The sequence below is a fragment of the Betta splendens genome, chromosome 9 (assembly GCF_900634795.4).
Source record: "Betta splendens chromosome 9, fBetSpl5.4, whole genome shotgun sequence".
Taxonomy (NCBI): Eukaryota; Metazoa; Chordata; class Actinopteri; order Anabantiformes; family Osphronemidae; genus Betta; species Betta splendens.
This window is the reverse complement of record NC_040889.2, coordinates 28,553,870-28,572,370: the sequence shown is the minus strand read 5'-3', so window position 1 is coordinate 28,572,370 and position 18,501 is coordinate 28,553,870. Positions and strand designations below refer to the sequence as shown.

The window sequence follows — 18,501 nt, the reverse complement described above, 5'->3', positions numbered from 1 at the left end:
TGTTTGTCTGCCGTGAGCGAGGCCGTTTACAGAAGGAGTGCTGCACACAGACACACACAGTGAGTGAGGGAAGGCAACACCGCCTGAATAACAACCAGCGCTTGTGATGCTCACGCTGCCGATAGCAGACGGCACCAAGGAGCTGTGCTACTCCTGCATTAATGGAGAGCGATAACACAAGCAAAGCAGCGAGCTGTTGTTCCTCCAGGAAGGACTCAATAACACGCAGCCATGTTCACAACAACGCCGATTTGCTGGAGGCGGTCAAAAAAACCAAAGGCTGCTTCAGACCAGCTGAGTTCAGCTGCAGGGACCATGTTTGAACGTGACAGGAAACAGCTGGTGCTTCACTGGAGCTGCTCCGATCAGGGTTTGGTCACAATGTCCACACTTTAGTTCATTAGCAGTTATTGGTTCTGGAAAAGAATCAACAGCACCACAGTTTCTACATCTCTGTCTTATGGTTCCGTAGTTCTGAAAATGGAAGTGAAGATGCTGGCGTCGCTTGCCAGAACCAAACCTCCACCACAGAGCTCGTTTACAGTCCCAGCCCTTAAATGTGCGACGGAGGAGGACGAGAAGATGAAAACGCGTCAGACGAAACCATGAAGTCAGTGAAGCATGAAGGTGGAGGAGCTCAGTCAGACCTGGAGCCGTGGGTTCTCGCTCGCTGAAGGCTTTTACTGAGCTCCGTATGAGGACAAACGGAGCACGGAACCCTCCCTCCAAACCAGAATCAATTAACGTCTAACACTTGTCTGCTCATGCATCATTTACTGACTGTCACAAAGTTTTTCTGAAAATGTCAGAGGTTCATTCTATTGTAAAATTTGCATAAAGTACATTTCACTACATGGATTCACGGCCAACGTTATTCAGATGAAGCTCGGAGCCAAACGAGCAGTTTCACCATTACAGGCACAGTAACGGCTTCTCGTCGAATGGTTTTTCCATTTCACTGCGTCTCGACATGATGATGATGAGAGTCACCTGACCTCAGATCAGTTCAGGCCCGAACTCACTGGCTTTCAGCTGTCCTCCTCCACGCAGCGCTGTCATCTGTGGAACAGGGACAGCTCCGAGCCCTGGTTCCGATCCGTTTCAGCCTCCTGGCGCTGACTTGCTGCTGGCAAACACAGATCAACAAAGTGCCTGTCACAGATTGAGTCTTCTCACGTAGCCGCTTGTTCTCACATTTCAGTCAGAGAAAGCGTTAGCGGAGCGAATGAACGACCCAGAATGTGACTCTGAGCAGGATGCAAACCTGAAGACGTGACACGCGTCCAAGCCACATTTACTGACAAAAACAAAGGATTTAATAGAAAAGCCCTAGAAGACACTGTTAAAGCAGGCGGGTAATTGTTGTGTCATCAACATCTTTTTGAATGAAGGGAATGAGACTAGAGTCTCAGGTTCTGTGAAGGGACCAGAGGCTGTTTGACCGTCCTTCAAGTTCAAGCTAATAAAAAGCAGCCTATAATTTACTGGTAAAACATTCATTTCATTTGTTGGTCACTGTAGCCGTTTTTACCGGTCCAGGGTCACGGATGAATGACTTTCATTACGCTGAATCTCTTCCATACTGTATATTTAGGGATCAACAGCTGTGCTGCATGAGCCTTTCATTCAGTGTCTATTCAGACGTGGGCTCGTTTTAACATCCCACCCTGCACCGTCCACGTCCACGTCCACGCATCAGGAAGGATGAGCCCATTGTAAATCCCTCATTTGCGCCGAGAGCAGCGGGCTGCGCGCATCGCGCGCCTCATGACGCTTCTCTCCGCCACGCACCGGGAACCGGACTGACACCGGCACAGGGCGCGACCACAGCTCCGTCCTCGCGCTCAGCGGCCGATGCTCGTTCTTATTCGAAGGAGTGGACGTCTTTTTCTGTTCGTTTCTTCAGTGGACGCCGCAGTTTCCCACAACAAACAAGGTAGGAATAGTTGGTAGTTTATATGAATGGAGTCGTTTAACACCACAGCTATAAGAACGCGTGTTTAAATGCTGACATCATGTTGTGGCTGTAAGTTTGTAAATCCTAAATCCTGGTTTGCACTTCGCGACTCTTGGGCGACGGCGAAGACGAAGCGGCTCCGACGCGCGCCCGCGCCGCTCCACGCTCCGCGCCGCTCCGCGTCGCGCTTCGCTCCAACGCCCGCTTCTCCGCCTCAGACCCACGCAGGCGCCTCTTGGCTGCGTTTGCCCACCTGCCTTTCACATCTGCACCAACACTCCTTCAAATCGACGCGCAAAGTTCCCTCCAACCCCAAAACAAAGCAGCGGCGCGTGCCGCGCAGCGGCTGCTTTGCGCGCGGTGTTGGCGCAACGTGCGCCTTTAGATTTTCTGTGGTCTCTCCGTTCATTATAGGGAAAACGAATGTGCGCAGAAGTGTATCAAGTTCCTATTTGCGTACTCACACAAAGGCGCAGCTGTATTAACGGCTGGCGTCGAAACCTGCTCAGCACAAATATATATATTACAGTTTATAGATCAAAGTAAATACGTCTGGAACACGCGGGTGTAAATGGTGAGGGAACCGTGGAATCCGCTTCCCTCTGCGGACCATTCACCGACGGAAGGACTGGAACACGCATGGAGGGATATTACACAATCAATCCATGCAATTTCTGAGATTATGTCTTTGGATTAAGATGGATTTTCCAAATACTCTGGGGAGGCAAATTACAGGCTCACGTCATTTTTCTTTCAGGAAGAATGTCACGATGACTGATGATAAGTAATGAAGCAGGGCGTCATGAGTTTGACCGCATGACTCTTTGTTGTGTTTAAGCTGTTCTGCAGGTCTCCTCGCTGAACGTGGTCCGGTCACCGATAATGTGCGATGATGGCTGTTTAATGAGGTTCCACTGACATGGTGAAGACAAAGCAAATGTCTGGAGGTGACAGACATTTCCTAAAACAGCTTTCCTTTTGAAATGCAAAACGCACTTTGTGTGATTCATCACTTTTTTTGCACAAGTGAAACAGCAGCGCTTTTACACGCTCTGCTTTGAAGCCCAAGGTTTAGTTTGACCACAGGCACAAATCTGAGTGACTGTGGAGAGCATCGTTTCCGCTCAGGCTGAAAAAGCCTCCAAAATCACCTTTGTTCAATAAATGCTAAAAGACTTCCATTCAGGAAACGGGGCTTTTTAGCCACAGTTGGAGCGGTTACCGGATAACAGAGGTGGACACGCTGAAAGAGCAGGAACACAACACCAGCCTCTTCTACAGCAGCCTGTCATTTCCTTCTGTAGCTCCCACAGAATAGAACAACAGGGTATTTAAAGCAGCTGGATGGTGAAGAATCATCTCAAAGCTCTGATTCATCGGAGCATTTCCTGAAACAATCATCAAGTTTAGCAGCACGTCTGGCGCGTCGCACTGAGCTGGACCCGGAGCCGCACAATCACAGTCACATCAATCTTCCATTTGCGTTTATGCACAAGCTTCGTGTCTCTGACAACATGCCGGCGCAAAAGCCTCTCCTCATCTGGTTAAAGCTGCATTTCCAGAGCTGCGCCGGAGTCATTATTCTCTCACAGCTCCTCCACACAGAGAAGCAGAGGTGAGTCTGCAGCGATTGCACCATCTGAGGTTTCTCACAAACGACACATTTTCCTGTCGTGATGAAGGGGAACTTTTTCAGACAGGAAAGAAAAAGGTGCCAACAACAACAGCGAAGCCCAGAAGGCCGTGCACACGGCAGCACGCGTCCTCCCGTCCAAAGCCTGGAAGCGGCCGCACGCAAATGATATCCAATCATTGGGTCCCGTTGGAGCTGGGAACAAGGAGCGGATGCAGAGCTCAGCAGCTCGTCAGCTTTGTGCTCAGCTTCCAGGGACACAGATACTGTGGCGTCTGCATCTCTGGGGCCGTTTTAGACTCTCTTTGTGAACACGGAGCCGGTGGACAGTTACTTAGAGCAGGAAACAGCCCAGAAGGTCAGACTCGCAGGGAATGATTGGTTTTCTTCCATCTAAATGTTGCCGCTGCCCTGAAGCTTTGCCACAGTTGTCACAATTCCACTAATTGATCGTTGGTTTTTCCTATAAAGCAAAGAGAAATACTGGATAATCCTCAGTGTTAAATGAAAGCCATGAAATCCGCTCACTCGGCACCTGAGCCTTTGACCGTATCCCCAGTCAAAGGCTCGTGCTCTCTAACAGCATGCGTTATGTAACGCTTGCACGTACACGGGAGGCGGGTCACGGCCCGCTTCTCTGCCGAGGCTGATGCTCACGCTCTCCTGGCCCATAATCTAAACTCCCCCCAGTCAAATCTCACGCCTGGCCTCTTTCGAACCTTTCCCTGACACTGTTGTTCCTCCATCATGACTTTGACGTGAGGACCAAGAACAGCTTCTGATCAAGGACTTATTTGGGAATTACTAATTAGACGAGGAAGCGCAGGTTTCCAGGAAATAGGCAGTTTGATCCTACTTTGGTCGACTAATTGTGATCCAGTGAATGCAGAGCCATCCCATAATGAGATCAGCATAGTCTAAATGGAAACAAAGGGTGATTCAGAGCGAGCTGCATGGCACCGTCTTGATTCTGTGCTCAGCTGATTACTCACAGCCCGGTGCTTTGCGACTTGTGTTCATGAAGACCATTCTTTTAAATCTATCTGGAGATCTGGCACACGCACACGCAGCGGATCCACGAGGAGCCGCTTGAAGCCTCGTTTGTCCTCATTATGATCATCATATTCATGGTGCGTCTGCTGGTTCGTCACTTCCAGGTTTAAAATGAACGAGGGGCCGGAGAACAACCTGAGCCAGCTCTGCGACAACTGGACGACCTACAACTCCTCCTCAGGGTCGGCGCTGCCTCCGAACAACATCACCTACGTTGGATTTTACCTGCACCAGCCGTCCACCGCCGCCATCTTCATCGTGTCCTACCTGCTCATCTTCCTCGTGTGCATGGTGGGGAACGGAGTGGTGTGCTTCATAGTCCTGCGGAGCAGGAACATGCGCACCGTCACCAACCTGTTCATCCTGAACCTCGCTGTGAGCGACCTCCTGGTCGGGATCTTCTGCATGCCCACGACCCTCCTGGACAACATCATCACAGGTGAGCGGCCCAGTGCCGGTCCGGGCCCAGCCGGGGGAAGCTGGGGTCCATGTTCTAGTTCCCCAGAGGATGAATCCTAACTCGTTTCCATCATACTATAATTCAAAACTCCTCGTGTGTGAAGGAAGGAAAGAGTGTAAACAACCTGACAGCAGCTGTTGGTTTTTAGCAGGCTGTGGTTAAAGGGTTGGAAATGGGCATTTTAATGGCGGCCGTCAGGAGTAAGAGCAGAACACTGTCCTGATCCGACGCCATAGACGGCCGCTTGAGACAAATATCGCATAAATGACGGCAAATGAACAACACTTTATCAGATGCAGCTTCTTTAATATCCCACACAATGAGTGATTTACTGACACCACAATTCTGAGCCAGACTCCATTCAGCCCATTTCCTCCACTGCCTTTAAACGCAGACTCCTGTGGAATGCGCTCAGGGCTTTAAACGGTCCTCAGCCGACCCCGATTCAACTGACAGCCTTGACTTACATCAAGACACAGCATGTGCCAGTTTAAGGCTACATGTGTCAGAGGCTGTGTGTATCAACAGGAATCAGAAAGGAATCAGTGTGGAGAGATGAAGCTCTCAGGCTTCATCAGGAGACCTGCCAGAACTCAGGTCTAAGTAACACATCATCCAAATGTACACGTTTGAGGAATAATAAACAGTGTTCATAACTGAACCAAACCCAGTAATAAAGCACAGTAGGACCTTCCGCTGAGCAACAAGACAAAGCAGATGCGACTGGAGCTCTGTTTAAGGCTTCCAGCAGCCAGTCAGAGCGGCACGTCTCAAATCAGAGCCGAGTAGGAGAGAAAGTGATGCCTGGAGAGCAGGGTTCCGTTAAATCAGGCTGTGGCTGCAAAAAGAGCAGTAGTCATATGAGAAACTCAGAGCATGTGACTTCTGTGTCAGAGATGAAAATTGAAGTCTGAAGTCTGCTGTAATGCAAACCACTGTGTCAGAGAAACTGGGCCGAGCTCATCATCGGTCCACCTTCGCTCTGAGGGCGCGTGATGAGAGGCGGCTGCTGCTCACTGGGCTTCTCTAAAATTAGTGACATTGGTGGGAAAGCGCTGGTGAATATATGGAGCAGCTTAAAACAGATAGAAAAATACTTCTGTGCCTTAAACGGGATTTCGGGTTCAGCGTTCCCTGGAGATGCCTCCTAGCAACGCGAGGCACGACTCCGGCTTTTGGTTACGCTTGTAGTTTATGCTTTGATGAAAACCCCACATCAGAGCTGGTTACACAATGCACTCTGCCACCAGCCAACTGCACAGATCTAACTGCTTATCAGGTCACTGAGTATTTGGTGAGTCTGGACAGCTAACAATCTGCCATTGTGTCTCAAAGTGAGCGCTCGTCTAATTCACCATTACTGTTCAAGGAGCTGCCGTTGGTGACTGACTGGCAGCGGTTCATGACATCAAAGGCAAAGACGGGGAAAAGGATGAAAGCAACAATTAAAGCCAAAGTGTTGCTCCTCATTAAGTCCTCAGGTCACAGTTTGGGACTCGTGTTTGAATATTGTGTTGTGTTGAATAAATGATGCATTACGTGAGAACACTTCCATAAAGGTGGGAGGACCCGTTCTCTCCATCCAACGTGTGGCGTCCACACAGCGTGGACGCTGTGCTGTGTTTGTGACACTTCTCTTGTCCAGTCACGTTGCTAAGGCTTGTGGGCCTTTATTTTTTAATACACTGGAGGTCCCAGCTTCTGTTTAAGCAGTAATATCCTCTGCTCAGCGACTGTCACCACCCGCCTCATCTATTAGTCATGCAACGCTTTTCCCTAAAAAGCTGCTTTTAGCTCCGACTGTGAGTCACAACGTCAAACACTGCTTTGATCAAACACTATAGAAACATCTCATCAAGGTTTTGCCCCAAACTCTGATGACTCTCCTGTGGCGGATGTCTGCACTCACAGCTTTCCACTCCTACAGCGCTCGCATACTGTTTGGGTCTAGTCTGCTGCTCCTTACTATTGGAAATGGAGGAACACAAAATTTGAGTGCTAAAAGCATCTTGGTGGCTAATTTCATTTAAAATCCTTCTGGCTTCTTACATGTACTTCAACAAAAACCCACAAATCTTAACTTTAATCCATTATTATCTAAAAGCATTAGATTTTTACAGCTGACTACAACTAATATTATTATTAGTTTGATACAGTTTGGCAGATGCAAATTAAAACCAATCAAGTAGCAACATGACATTTGGCAAAATAATTACTGAACTATCTCTGTGGGTTGTCATTCCACACAATACAGTTCAGCATCTGTCAGAGCCCATGAAGCAAAGTGTTTTCTGCTGCCACTGAAAACACACGTTTAAAAATGCTGCTCTCTTTTTTTGACTACAGATGAAGACGTGATTTGCATTTAAATGTGATGCAGACGAGAACAAAGTGCTGTTTTCTTTGAAAAAGAAAAACTTTGAAAAACTCAACAACAGGCTTCTCGTTGTCGCTTTTGCAGCGTAGCGGATGAATCATCCCAAGCTGAACACAGATCACGCTTGCCTTGTTCGTAGCCACCTCCAGAAGGTGGTGGAACACGCATTCTGATACAACGTTCACTGTGTCAGTCGCAGAAGTAGATCAAGACGACAACATAGACGTGAAATGAGGCCACTGCTCAATGAAAAGAGTGAAAGAGTAAAAAGGATGATTTGAACCTGGGATGTATGTGTAAAATAAGGTAGATGAAACGAAAGCAAAGCACTGTAAAACATTGTGAAGTTTTTTTTAAATGCCTGTGAAACTCCTCATTTTCATCTTTACCTCTGGTTCCATCCAAACGCTCCCTCATCCTCATTAGCCTCCTCTGCAGTTCATCACAAAGGCCACTTTTGAGGTCTGAACAGTGAATGTGGTGATGAATCCGCTGAATTGCTTTCTCCTGTCACTAGGATGGCCCTTTGGAAGCCTGGTCTGCAAAATGAGTGGGATGGTGCAGGGGATTTCTGTGTCAGCATCGGTCTTCACTCTAGTTGCCATTGCCGTAGACAGGTACAGTGGTGTTTTTCTCTATTACTGCTGCTTCCTAGAACACTTCAGACAATAAAGAACCACTCAGCACTTATCCAGCGCCAGGTCTTCTTTTACAGGCAGGCCTTTTCCCCATGTACTCTGCTCATATGAATGCAAGTCATTAAACATGTTTGTGTGTGCTAGCTGAGTGATAAGTAGAGGTTGTAAGATAGTGTACTGCCGATATCAGAACCAGTGCATATGAATGAAACAAACCAAGGTACAGAAATGTCGAACTAAAGGTCATGCGTTTCGACACTTTGATAGAGAAGCTAGAGATTAAGCAGTGACAGACAAGCTGAGCCCATCTCATTCCTACAGGACCTGCTCTGTTGTGTTTATACAATCACAAACATGACTTAAATAATAACCTAAAGCCTTATATGCCAGGGATGAAGCACCACTGCTCCGTTCCCACACAATCAGCTGATGTGGCTCAAGTGTGTTCAGCCACACAGAAACTGGAAAACACTCACTCAGCCTTGTCGCTGTGCCCTTCTACGTTCAGGAATTCCTAACGAAATGTGGCCTGAGCCATGAATCAAAACAGTAAATTTGCAGACGGCCTTTTTAGACATTGAGGTTCCAAATGTCACTGAAGCTCTGCTCGGGCTCATCTTTTTCTTAAAAAGACGACATACTTGTTCTTTTAAAAGAAGTAATAGTTTGGTTAGTTGTCCTAAGTTTTCAGCTCTGCATTACAGTCAGTCTGAAAGCAGATATGTACAATTAGTTCTCAGGAACTGCAGCTATTTCCATTTAAACAGCTCATGAAGGAATCAACCAACACAAATGAAAAACAGATACTTTGCTAAACTCCTTGGAAACCAGGTCTGAATTAAACTATTATGCATTTGCCTTGATTGACCTGTTCGATACCACCTTCGTGTTTATTAATACAGTAGGTTGTTTGTTATTTCAGTTGAGTATAAAGGAAAATTACATTACTTATTATTTATGGACCTGCACAAGCAGGAGAGAACCGGAGCATCATGTTGACACACATCACAGCAACAGCCCAACAGAATAATATAGCACATCCGAAAATGATACAAAACCCAATGATTCCTCCTGGAAAAGCTCAGTTTTTCTAAATAGTCTTGAAGATGAGACCTAGGGAGGTCTGCTGGGTCAGAAACAGCTAAAGGCAGAGAATATCTGTGAATAATGAAAAGCCACAACAAGAGAGAAAGAAAGCACTAAGTAATGACATGCACAGGTTTTATATAAATGAATGTCAACAAGAGCTCAGTGCTTCGAGGGAGAGACCCGAGCATCCAAAGACCAAAGAAGCACGACAGCAGTGACTCAGGCGACTCTGAGCCATCGGACACAAAGGCTGTGCCTGGAACACCTGCAGTCTCCTGGAATAACACAGTAATATGAATATCTATGACTAAAATGCTTGTCTCTATATTATTGTTACTATATTAATAATCAATTCCAGCACAGATGTGTCCATGTACCACTGAAATGATGATAGAAAGTACAGGGAGGACATTTTTAACAGTAGACTCGTGTGCCTGCATCTCATTCATCCGCTCTTTTTTCAATCCCTTTGCAGATTCAGATGCATCGTCTACCCATTCAAGCAAAAGCTGACCATCTCCACAGCCACCTTGATAATAGTCATCATCTGGGTGCTGGCCATATCCATCATGTGTCCCTCCGGCGTGATGCTACAGGTGACAAAGGAACACAGCGTTCGGGTTTTACTGGGCTACGACAACAAAACAAGTCCATTTTACTGGTGCAGAGAGAACTGGCCCAACCAGGAGATGAGGAAGATTTACACAACTGTCCTGTTCGCAAACATCTACCTCGCCCCCCTGTCACTCATCGTCATCATGTATGCCCGGATTGGCATTACGCTTTTCAAGACAGCTGTTCCCGGAGGAGGAAAGCCCGGCCATGAAAACCGCCACACCGTGTCAAAGAAAAAGCAGAGGGTGATAAAGATGCTTCTGATAGTCGCTCTGCTCTTCATCCTTTCCTGGCTGCCGCTGTGGACCCTCATGATGCTGAGCGACTACGCCAGCCTGACAGAGAATCAGTACAGGATCATCAACATTTACATTTATCCCTTTGCCCACTGGCTAGCTTTCTTCAACAGCAGCGTCAACCCCATCATCTACGGTTTCTTTAACGAGAATTTCCGCAGAGGATTTCAAGCCGTGTTCAAGTTCAGCTTGTGCACAGTGGACGGACAGAGGAGGAAAACCTACTCGCACAGGCTGCAGGGAAACTCCGTGCTCCCAGCCAATAATGCACAAACTTCACTGGAGCCCATTTCTCTCAACAGCCTGGATAAAAACACCTCCAGGAGACTCAATCGTGTCACCGAGCAGGATTTGGTCATGGAGGACTTGGAAAAGGGATCATGCAGTAGTGGCGGTGTGACAGCCGTGTCCATTTGAGTTGACAGAGACATTCTTCAAGGTGACAAGCAAAGGTCCAAGTTTCAAGGAAACTGTTCGTACAGAACTACTCGAAGCAAAGCCATCCAGACAGAGCAACTAAACTGCAAATCTCGAAAGCCGACAGTTTAAAAGCTGATGTCTAATCTGTCAAATGCAATTTGAAATGAAAAATGAGCGCTGCCATGAGGTAGATAAGAAATAGGACAACACTGGCCCTCGAGGGTCCGGCAGCAAGCGGTGCGTTTGGTGGCTCAGGTTTAGCTCTGATACAGATGCCTTCGTGAAGAGACTGCTGGACTCAGCAAATGTAAGAGTGAGAACGAAGCTTTTCTTCTCACCTTTAAGGAAATGCATGTTGCCATGTTATGAAATGGAAGCAGTTCTGTGTCCAGTTGTCAACAAGGGGAAAGGTCTAATTTTCCAATGCATAGTTTACCGAGTTAATAACGGGCTGCTCCACCAGCTGCCACTATCAAAACAGTGCACAAAGACGCAGGTCACACATTAATTACAATAACTGAGTCACTCCAACCTCGGTCTTCAGTGCTAATGACAATAAGTACCCTGAAGAGGAAAACCTGACCTGTAGAATGAGTCGTGCCAAATATTTGAACCATTACTGTTCTGGAAGAGCGAGCAAATAACAAGCCAAGACTTCTGCACAGCGACAGAAGCTGTAAAACCTTTCTGGACCAGCACCATTTAACAGGTGGTTCAGGAAGTGACAACTAAGATCTTTCTACATCTGCAGCTCACATTTTAAACTGGTAAATGAGTCCTAGTGTTTGTACAGTAGATGTTTCATGCAGGACAGTGCTTCATTGTAGATTTACCATCAAGGACTTCACCATTCGTTGTTTTCTCACTTATGCTTGACGACACACATTATTTACTTTTCCAATTACGCAGGTGAGTTGAGGACCAGTCAAGTGTGATCTGACATCGTCTTTTCATCACTCATGTGAAGCTGAAGCAACTTTACAATTTTTGCCTTGAAAAGCATTTAACAAAGATGCTTATTAGCATTCAGTGACTTTGACGACTTGCCAATAGCCGAGACTCATTATTCTGATTAATGAGTTTATTATAACTCTAATTAACATCATTCTGAGGCCTTTGATAAACTCTCATGCCAACAGGACCATTGTTTCTGTTTTACTAAATTCAGGCCACATACTGGAGCTTTTTTTCACAAACAAAAAAGGTTTTGCTGTCAATTAGCTGAACAGTAAAGTTAATTGAAAGTGAAATCTGCTTTTGACGTTGTCCAGTATCTGTTGTAGAAGAAGCAGTGAAGGTTTGAGATTAGTCTGCAGCAGAAGAGCGCCCTGACACGAAGGTGTGACAAAATAATTCCAGACTCATTATTACATTTAAACATTTTAATTTGTAATCTGTATTTTCAGTTTAAATAACAGTTTTTTTTAAATTTTCCAATATGTTTGGCTGATGAATGTCAGTAAATAAACTACAGACGTAGGGAAAAAAAACAATAAACACGGTTCAGAACCAGGACAAAGCAAAGCTGAACAATAAAATTTTAAACGAGTTGCACTAAATTGAATTTACTATTGATAGTAATACAGTATGTTGGGTTAAGGTTCCAGCTGAATGAATTACCATCCATGATTTTATTCAGGATCTGCTCTGTAAACATACAACAGGAATCCGATCAGAATTTATTCATGACTCTCTCATAAGCCCGTTATGAATGTGCCATGTGAATGTCACATCAGTGTTCTGCTGTTTTTTTTTTCTTTTCTCTCTGTGAATGTTTTGTGCAGTCGACCGTGCAGTAAATAAGAAAATATCTTTCGTCTAATGTGAGTATGTTTAGTAGGAGTAGGAACGAAAACGTGATTATGTTTGTCTGTGTGAATTTATGATTTGGAAAGTTCTTGCTGGGTTGAGAACTTAAAAAAAAGAAACCATAGGGGATGTGCTTACTTTACATCTTTACTCTTCTAGTGTCTGGTATTATTTTTAAAAAAGATTATTTTAATATCTGTACAGCACACATGTAAAAATGATACTATACTAATAATTCACTGCATCCTCTAACTTCTCAAATGGATATAAAAAGGTTTGAAACCACAGGCGGCATGCTACTGTACATGGGCTGGAAACCATCGTGGAGGTTCTTAGCTTCTGTCCTGGTGCAGTAACTAAACCCATGTCACAGACTTCTCTACAGTGTTTTCAGAACATCCATAAAACAGGTGTCACGTTCTCACACTTTGATTGTCTGATTTGCTCTTTTTCACTGCCAGGCACAGACCAACTTGTGCTGCAACAAGAGGGTTTAGTTGTCCGGTCTCTGAGCTGTTCTGCAGTAACCTCACGTCTACTACTGCAGTCAAAGCCGGGGCTAAAAGATTTGGACAGTTGTCAAGAGAAGGCATCTCAAGTTAGGACAGGATGTCCACATCATCCGGGTCGCTGCATGTTTACCGCCCCCCCTTAAATCCACTGGAAGCTGTTTGGCGTTTTGTCACATCCTAGTGACTGGCTCTTCTGGTGACTGCGTGCAAAATGAATGAGTGAATGGATTGTTGAAATGTTACAGCTGAACTCACACATACTTGCAACCCACAGAGCTGAATGAACCTCCAAGATGGCACCAACCCATTTATTTGAATATTGCCTTTTCACCAGTTCCAAAATCCTTCTTTTTCAATACCTTCTTCTGGAATATGCATAGTTAAAGTTGATGCTATCAGTCGGCTGACAGACAATTTTCAGCCAGAGTGTGTTTAAGAACACTTGGAAACCGAATCCAGCTCCATGTCTGTCAGCTTCAAGTAGTTTGTACAATAAATGGAAACGAACTTTCTAAACAGAGAGAGCGAGCACAAAGTGACAGGTGTTTCACTATTGAGTGTAATGAATCTGTAAATCTCGTTGCCTGTGGTGAAACCCTCCTGCTTCTATGTCAACCCTGTATGGATGAACAGCTAAACGCCCTTTTGGTACCTCTGTACTGTTTAGTTTGCATGTAAATATATCTTGTAGCATGTGTGCTTTCAGTGTTTGCACATACGCATCCCTAAATAATCTTTAAAACCTTTATATGTTGGGACACAAATGATAGTTTTTACATTAAGAAGAGATTTTATAGAGCGTAAACGTCCCATTTAATTGTGAAGGGCTATTCATCACGCGATCTATTACCTCTGTGATTGTCTGAACAAAACCCAAGTGCAGGGTTTTAGAGTCAAAGTTGTTGGTATTGAAACAGGCCTGATGACGTCACTCATACTTTTCACTGCACCTGATTTGATGTAATTTATGAAAAACAATCAGAATTGATATAATTGATATAAATAACAAAAACTCTTGTGCCTCAAGGAAATGTCAACACAAATAGTAAAATAAATAAATAAATCTGTTTTGCATAACTGATACTATGAACTAAATTTTATTATATTATCGTACATTTTCCCTCCTAAGGGAAATAAAAATAAACTAAAAGGAAAACAGTAAAAGCAGAGCAATCCAACCATAAGATGCCACATTCTGCCATATTGGGATTCACACTGAAGTGGTCCCGTGTTTTCAGTTACAGCACAAGCAGCTTAGTTGGCGGTGGTGTGACGTTACGAGAGACAACGCCAGACGTTCAGGTTCTGCTTAAGTCACATGTTGATACACGTAAACGCTACCAGCCGCATCCCAGTCTCCTGAATTTCAACTGAAATGACATGCAACATGATAAAGTTTCAGTATTTTCAGCTGAATGTTTAATAGAATATTACATAAGCAAAAGAAAAAACTATTTTCTATTAAACAATATTAGGCCTAGAACCTTTTGTGTTACAGTCAGATGTTGCAGAAAAAAACCACATAATAATAAATAATAATAATAATAAATAATAATAATAATAAATAATAATAATAGGTAAAGTCAACCAGTTTGACTAAAAAATTATTGAGTTTTCTTTACCAATGTGGTAATGAGCCTTAGAACAGTGGAAAAACTGGATGTCAGGTTAAATCCTGGAGCAACCAGCTCTCTGAATGTAGGGGTCCTGGAGCAGGCTGCTAAACAGGAGCAGTTTACAGGATTAATGCAACGTAGGGTGGGTTTGCTGAGGACGATGGTTCAGGAGAAAAAGTTGGCGAAGCCGCCAAGTGGCCTGACTCGACTTATCCAGATTATAGTATGGTGCTTTCATTTTTTTCAGCACATGCCGTTTATTCTTAGAAAACCTAAAATTAAGGCTGTGTCCGAAATCCTTCACTCTTCATACACAGTAGAATCTGCTCACTCATTTTAGAACTAGCATGTTGTCCAGTGCACAAACTTCCGTCCTCAGTATAACATAATATATCGCCACCTAGAAGATGTTTACATCAGTAGAACAATGAGCAGCCTGTAAAAGTGAGAACAGTGAGAGACTTTGGACATCGTCTTCTTCAGTTCTTTTCCAAAGAAAAGATAATGCCTGCCTTTGTGTTCTAAGCGCACTCAGTGACCAGAGACTCTTCATATCATTGTATTTGAAGCACTTCCAGTGACGACGGACACATTCAAGCGCTCAAGCAGGGACGTGAAGCATTGTAGTGTCAGAAACGTGCAGTCCAGCGTGCACGTCTGGTCATACAGATAATGGAGAACTGTGATGATGAAACCATTTCAGCCAGTGGAGGGAGGTCTTATATGCTGTGTGATGTCTAGACTGATATAATGGGATGTTCCAAATCGCCTGTCAGTGGAGAGATGAACATGAACATGCACATGTTTGTGAATGGAGCTTTGTCATCCTCACAGTATAACCAGGACAATCCACTGTGAACACAGCTTTGTCGAAATAACCCCTCACATGTGAAGAGAAGGACATAAATTGAATGGCTCTGGTCACTGAGTGTGTTTTTCTTTACAGTATATTGAACCGTTTTTCTTCTGATAATTGTTTAATCCACGCTGGGAAACTGTGGTTTTATGCTTTTCTGTCTTGCCTTTGTATTAAGATATTTCAATGTGCCCAAACTGAGAGAGGGCATCTGTGTTCTTGTTAACAGCAAACTGTCCAAATGGTCATTAATAAAAGATATTGGTCTGACGTTAATTACAGAAATCATTCTGTCGCAGTAACCGATTCAGCGAATGCTCATCTTTGCCTCTAAACACTGGGAGGAAACATTTTGGGCAATTTATAAACACAAATCTATTGTAATTCTTCCTCACAGTAGGTATTTAGAGTTTGAGAAGGATCCAGCAGTGCACAGTCTGGTCTGGACAGGTCTGGACAACCTAGAGGTCAAATACAAACCTTGCAACCAACACATTTCCTTAGAGAGGTTTCATATGAATGTGAATAGAAAGAACAGCGGCAGTAATGTATTTTGAACAGGAAGCACATTCACTGCAGAGACTAAGTGTCTGTTCATTTTTCCATTTGCATTCATGACTCACATCATTTATATATCGTCTCAAGGATTAGGTAATTTATGTTATATCCTTTGAAAACCATGACTAATTAAAATATATGAATAAAGCCAATAAGGCCCGCTTTCCTGCAGTGCTCACCATTTTTACAGGGTAAATAGGTTCCTGGAATGATCCATTTATTTTTGTAATTTGCACAAATAAATCTGTCACATGATGAGCATATAGTCAAAAACCATTTCACACTATTCAGAGAAACTCTTTGAAATGAGACACCTATTAAGGAGGCTGGCATCTTCTTGGTATCTAATCATTTCACACTATGCTGAGTAACACCGAGGGCACGTTGGCCAGATGGAGAGAGACAAAGCCGAGACGCAGTCGGCCCAGTGGAGCTGTGCATTCTGGACACATTCAGATGCATATGGGAGCATCTGATTTAATCACCCAGTGATCGTCCGCCTCGCTTTCTCCCGCTGAGGGACATGAGCCTATATTTAAATTTATGATAACTATTATTCATTGCTTTTGTGAATGTCATCCATCCCTCTGTAGGTGAACCATAGGGCCATATACCATAGGGACAATGGGCCTCACATATACCTGTACACTGACTAACGCTCCCACTTCCACAGACACAACATGTCACTGGAGTGGAAGCTTAAAACGTAATGACATAAGCAAAAAAGCTGCAGCTACAAATAAATAAATTCATCCTCAAATGTCTACATCACCACTACAGATGCTTCTGAGACACGTTGTGGCAACTGTGTCTCACATCAATGAGCAGCAACACACAATTAGTCATACAATCTATTGTAAAGGTAAAGATCAAACCTAAAAACAGCTCAACTCAAACTCAGCTAACGTTTACATCGTTTGTGTGTGTGTGTGTGTGTGTGTGTGTGTCTCTAGTCTAATTAACGAGGCTGGTTGATTAACAGAGCGTGACATGGTCATGCATTATACAAAGGAAGTAACATAGATCTAATTGCCAGTTGCTGTCAAGTGGAAACTGAAAACTGTCTTTGTAAACTCAACGAGGACCAATCCTCCTCTGTTATGAGCATTTCTACCCACGTTTCATTGGAATCAGCAATTTGCTGCTGCATGAACAAAAAGCAGTGCAGAGGCAGAGACAAAGCTGGTGCCGGGGGTCAGCAGCCAAACATACTTCCTAGTCAAACACAGAACTATCACAGTAACAGCAGCTCCTCCTCGTTCAGCTTAATAAGCTCTGCTGGCTTCTGTGAACTGGAGCGTGATGTGCACAGCAGTGAGCGAGAGACACTGACTGTGACCTACAGCCGGGATTTTTACAGTTTTTGAGCTGATACATGTAATTTATATAGAACAAAACAGGAAAAGCCTGATGATAGGAGCCACTAAATAAAAGGAATAATATGGGCGTCCAGATTCTCAGTACAATCCTAGTAACACCTTGACATAAACTGGCTCTTATAGATTAGAACAGGGACGCTCAACCCTGGTCCTCCAGAGCCACCGTCCTGCTGGTTTTCCAATGCCCCAACTGATACTGATCACCTGGACCCGGTGTGTTTACCCAGTCAGCAGCTGACACACCGGGTCCAGGTGATCAGTATCAGCTGGGGCAGTGGATCAGAACAATGAGGTTCCTTGAGGCTCCTGTGACATTAGTAGCTAGTCGTTGGTCTCCATCTCCTCAACACTGGCTCCTGCTCACACAACTTAGCTGGTCTGACCTCTAAATGCTCTCCTTTATTCTCACAGGAAGTCTTATCGCAGTTCCACCCTGCTTTAATGTACAGTGCTTCTTTAATGTACAGTGCTTCCCCCAATCGCTTGATTTGAATTGACCTGAGGCTTTTAAAGCTATCCACCTCTGCTCCATCTTTTCTCATTCACACAATCGGTTTCTCACCGGTGCAAACTTTCCAACTTTCCTCTTCAGGCTCAGATCTCCCTCCTTTTGCCACAGATTAGAACGTCATGGGCGACCACGAAAGCTGGCTGAGACTCTCACCTGATGTCCTCTGCTCATTTCCGACAGTGATGGACAGTTGCACAGAGACCCGCGTGGATCTCTGACGCGAGCCTCGCCCTGAACTGGTTTGTCTCATACAGTACTGTAGGTGCCCTGTTCCACGCTCGCATACCTCTCCATCATCCAGACTTACTCATGCAGTTCCACAGCTACTTGCTGCCACCCTGTCATACACTCTAAATCCACACACACCAACTTCCTCTGGGCTCCATCAGCCTTTTTGAGCAGAGATCGTATCTGTGCTGCTCTTTCCTGGAGTGAATCCAACCACCTCCAGTTGCTGCAGCTTTGAGCATATTTTTCCCCTATCAGTCCAAACCAGTACACTTTTCATGCATCTCACTTTCCAAAGTATCATGAACCAGTATCTTTACTTCAGTTTACTAATCCCCTCACATCTTGATTTACTGTTCCTGTCTGATCATTTCCTTCACCAACCCTTCCTGCCTGGACCCTGACCTTCAATAGCTCCTTTTCTCCCATCATGGTGCATTATTTCACCACCAAGCCTTTGTCTCCCTCATCACTAGCACTAGTTACCCAAATAT

At 44.6% G+C, this 18,501-nt stretch overlaps 1 protein-coding gene across 1 annotated transcript; it reads left to right on the top strand.

The window, feature by feature from the left end:
- Positions 1-1,647: 1,647 nt before the first annotated feature.
- npffr2a (neuropeptide FF receptor 2a) lies at positions 1,648-15,607 on the top strand. Its single transcript, XM_029161114.3, has 4 exons — positions 1,648-1,936; positions 4,748-5,082; positions 7,998-8,097; positions 9,683-15,607. The coding sequence occupies exons 2-4, from the start codon at positions 4,755-4,757 to the stop codon at positions 10,533-10,535; spliced, it is 1,281 nt and encodes a 426-aa protein (XP_029016947.1). The 5' UTR covers positions 1,648-1,936; positions 4,748-4,754; the 3' UTR covers positions 10,536-15,607.
- Positions 15,608-18,501: the final 2,894 nt, after the last annotated feature.

Coding starts and splice junctions, on each gene's coding strand:
- npffr2a (XM_029161114.3), top strand. CDS start 4,755: ATGAACGAGGGGCCGGAGAACAACCTGAGCCAGCTCTGCGACAACTGG. Junction 5,083..7,997: donor CCTGGACAACATCATCACAG/GTGAGCGGCCCA, acceptor TCCTGTCACTAG/GATGGCCCTTTGGAAGCCTG. Junction 8,098..9,682: donor GTTGCCATTGCCGTAGACAG/GTACAGTGGTGT, acceptor ATCCCTTTGCAG/ATTCAGATGCATCGTCTACC.